Source organism: Anarrhichthys ocellatus, unplaced genomic scaffold, assembly GCF_004355925.1.
Source record: "Anarrhichthys ocellatus isolate YVR2014 unplaced genomic scaffold, GSC_Weel_1.0 scaffold2, whole genome shotgun sequence".
NCBI lineage: Eukaryota > Metazoa > Chordata > Actinopteri > Perciformes > Anarhichadidae > Anarrhichthys > Anarrhichthys ocellatus.
Genome location: NW_022280032.1, coordinates 6,938,513 through 6,941,909, shown reverse-complemented (window position 1 = coordinate 6,941,909; position 3,397 = coordinate 6,938,513). Strand labels below are relative to the sequence as shown.

General features: G+C 43.3%; 1 protein-coding gene across 5 annotated transcripts in view; it reads right to left on the bottom strand.

Annotated features, from left to right (window-relative positions):
• LOC116390646 (CUGBP Elav-like family member 2) overlaps positions 1 to 3,397 on the bottom strand; it is a 27,698-nt gene that overhangs the window by 22,335 nt on the left and 1,966 nt on the right. Inside the window, exon 1 of one of the 5 annotated variants that reach the window (XM_031860568.1) lies at positions 2,452 to 3,379. The exons of 3 other annotated variants lie outside the window; for them this stretch is intronic. In XM_031860568.1, coding sequence (XP_031716428.1) covers positions 2,452 to 2,522 — 71 coding nt within the window. In that variant the 5' untranslated portion in view covers positions 2,523 to 3,379. Of the gene's footprint in view, positions 1 to 2,451; positions 3,380 to 3,397 lie in introns of those variants that run through there. One more of the 5 variants, XM_031860559.1, reaches the window with a different exon arrangement.

The following is a 3,397-nucleotide window of genomic DNA, read 5'->3' as shown; positions in this document are numbered from 1 at the left end:
AAGATATTTATATATATATATATATATATATATATATTTTAGACACTTGGTGTGCAAGTTCAGTGAGTAAAATTTGATTTTTCAAACATATTTCTGCTCCAGAAAGCCATCAATCCTTGTTGTCACATACCTTCAAACCAATCCATTATTACTCCACTCAAGAAACGGCTATTCATTTGATCTCATGTGGACTGTAGACACTGCCTTCTAGGTTATAACCATGCTGACCTGAACGGTGCATAATCTTGAAAATAGTGTGCTAATTAATATCCAAGTTTGGAATCATGAGCCCAGACACCCCGTATCTTATTTTGCTGATTTGACATGCCTCTAGCGTAGGCTTTGTTAATAACTAAACCGCCGCACAGCACTGACAATTTCATGGACATGATGGGTGCATCTGGTGTTATGCAACTGTGTCCCACAATATCTGTTGTTTGCGAAGCTTCCAGGGGAATTTGCTCAACCTCCGATGACGCCGCGTGATTATGAGCGTTCCGATGCTTTGCATGTAGGTCCAGGACAGCCAGACATGTAATTATTGCAGCGCAAAAACCAGCAGCAGGAGCAGAGAAACAGGTGACAGACTGGATCAGAGCCCTCCTACTCTTTGCCTTCAACATCTGGCTCCATGGCACTCTCACCCCACCCTCACAGCGAGCAGAACAGCTGGCCCGAGGAGCCCCCACGCCCAGTGCCAAGATCCTACACTTCGCACAGATCAACAGCTCCCTGACCACAACAAAAGAGATCACTGCGACGCTTATCTTGCCGACAAGGCGATCACAGTGGCTGCCAAAGGATCACACTTAAGCCTTCATAGTCGCTCTTACTGTCAACAATCAGGGGGATAAATTAATCAAATACATATGGGACCAGATCTAAATCACCACCTCACTATCTCCAACAGAAGAGATAGTCTTCAAGGAATATCCTGTAAACATCCATTATATAAAAACACCCATTGAATTCCCCGAGCTCCCCTCAATTTGGGATTATCATTGGACGGTATGGGTGCTACAAATTATTAAGTAATAGGCCAATTATTTTCTACAAAACATTGAAAGGCATCCATCATCATTTCCTTAAAGTTACATCTATGTAAACCTAAAAGAAATATACAACATACTCTCACATGTCATCAAGAAATGCAGCAAAACCTTACATTTTTAATGTTAATAAACTGTTTTGGCTATTCTTACAGTAGAACAAAATAGATATATGACCGTGCATTGATTCATATAAACCACACAAATATAAATTGGTGATAAAACTACTCGAACACAAATAGTTTCAAGCTATTGTTTAAATAAAAACAGTTCATGATATTTCCTTCTGTGCAAGACCATGAAATCAAAAAGAGCAAGGCCTACTTTACTGCAAAAAAAGAAAAAAAGATAGCACTCCTGAAAGTATAAGCTTTTACATTTTAAAATGTTGCAAAAGCATGCTGTGGAAATGGTGTTTGTCAAACTGGATTATCGTTAGCTGTGTCGACAGGAATGTGTTTTATACTATGGACCTCTGTGTCTCCTCTCGTGTGTACATGCCCTGTCACAAGATTTCCATTAATGGCTCAATAATGTAGCAAACCACGTGTTTTGTGCCATTAAGTAAGCACTCTACTTACAACATGGACACTGTGGGGTGCAGCTAACGACGTTAGCTAACAGTTAGCTCGATAGCTAGCAGGACTGGGAGTGCGCCAGACAAGCCGAGCTAGTAGCACCGTGTGCTGCCTACAAAACAAGCTCCACTCCTGCTGTTAAGCTTTAGCCAATAAAATACATATCGTGTAGGCAACAAAACACACTACTAGCTAACTTTACGTCCGCTTTAACACGGTTAACTCTACACAACGCACTTCCCTTTAACCCGTTGATAAATGAATGTTTTAACACCTAAACTACCGTTTCGATCGAGCACGCGTCAACGTAAACTTGATCAACTAACCAAGAAGATGTCGCTTTATTTGTACAAGTGAAGTAGAACAGACATACACCCTCCATTATTGTTCTTAAAGGCTTAATATATCCCGTTTCTCACGACTGATACTGAAACGTGAGGTCTCCGGAAGCACATGTCAGTTGACTATTGTATCCGACACCGAGCTAGCAAACTGCGTGTACTTTGGGTTCATATGATGTTAGCTTAAACGGTGTGTGCTGCGGTTACGAGTCGTATTAAATATACGTAATCGACTTATGTTGGTGTTGCGTCCCTTATTGTCGTAGTTTAGACAAAACTACTTCAACTCCAGGTGAGCGCACCGTCACTGTTCGTATCATTAGCAACGTTAGCATCCCAGTTGAGCTAACGGCGGCTAACTACCAAGTCGCGCGGAACTGTGTTGCTTTTCTCTCTTAAAAAAAAAAAAAATAAATAAGCACAACGCTAGCGAATGTGTTGGTTGAATACGACGCAAACAAATCGATACTTCCGATTACTTACATCGTTTCGGTCGAAGTCATTAACCGACTATCGGCCAGGGGGTGGTAATCCAGGTTGAACGCCGAAGTCATGCTCACTACAACGTCTATCTAACAATGAGAAGCGACGTCCACTCAACTCCGCAAGAGGATCAACTCCTGCGAGAGACGGGCAACAAGACGGAGCAGAACAGGTGCAGGGAGGAGGAGGAGGATGGGGGGGCGTCTTCTTCAAAACTGCATGAGAGAGAGAGCGAGAGAGAGGGAACCCGGTATCCGCCTTATTCCTTCTAGTTTCTCTGCCGTCCCCGACTGAAATAAACTGAGGCGAGCCGCTGTCACACTGCACACCGAGCTGCAGCAAAGCAGAGGCGTGGCCTTTTTTTTTTTTTAAACAAAAAGTCTGAAGCCATGCTGCTTGCTGCTGCTCTGCGAGCCTCACAGCGCCTCGACCCCGATGTAAAATTACTGTAATGTCCCTATAGGGACCGGCACGTGGTCTTCGATAGAGAGTTCAGTGACCCATATGTAGTGTATGATGTTTTATCTCCTTATAATGACTGTTATTCTGCAGCCTTTTCAGAGAGAAATTGCCCATTATAAGACTTCAGCCCCTGTTCGTGTGTATTGGTGACATGTTTCTATATAAAACCCAGGTACTTATCATCAAGATTAATATCGATTGTTCCTGTTTCCACATTGTCTATATCAGGTGCCTGTTGACCAGCTTGTTTATTGGCTCACATTGCATACAGGTCCATACATCTCTCCCAGTCGAAAGTGAGGTGGTTCAAATGCAGTTTTTCTTGTTGTCTCCGGCCATGCTTTTCCCCCAGGGTCATAGGTCATTTTTCCCCTTTTGTGCTGGACTGGTTCTTTCCCTGGGGGAGGGGAAGCTTATCTTCTTTTGTTGTTTTGGACTTGCAGGGCGAGGCCTCTACACTTGGGGAGAGAGAGGTGGGGGGGGG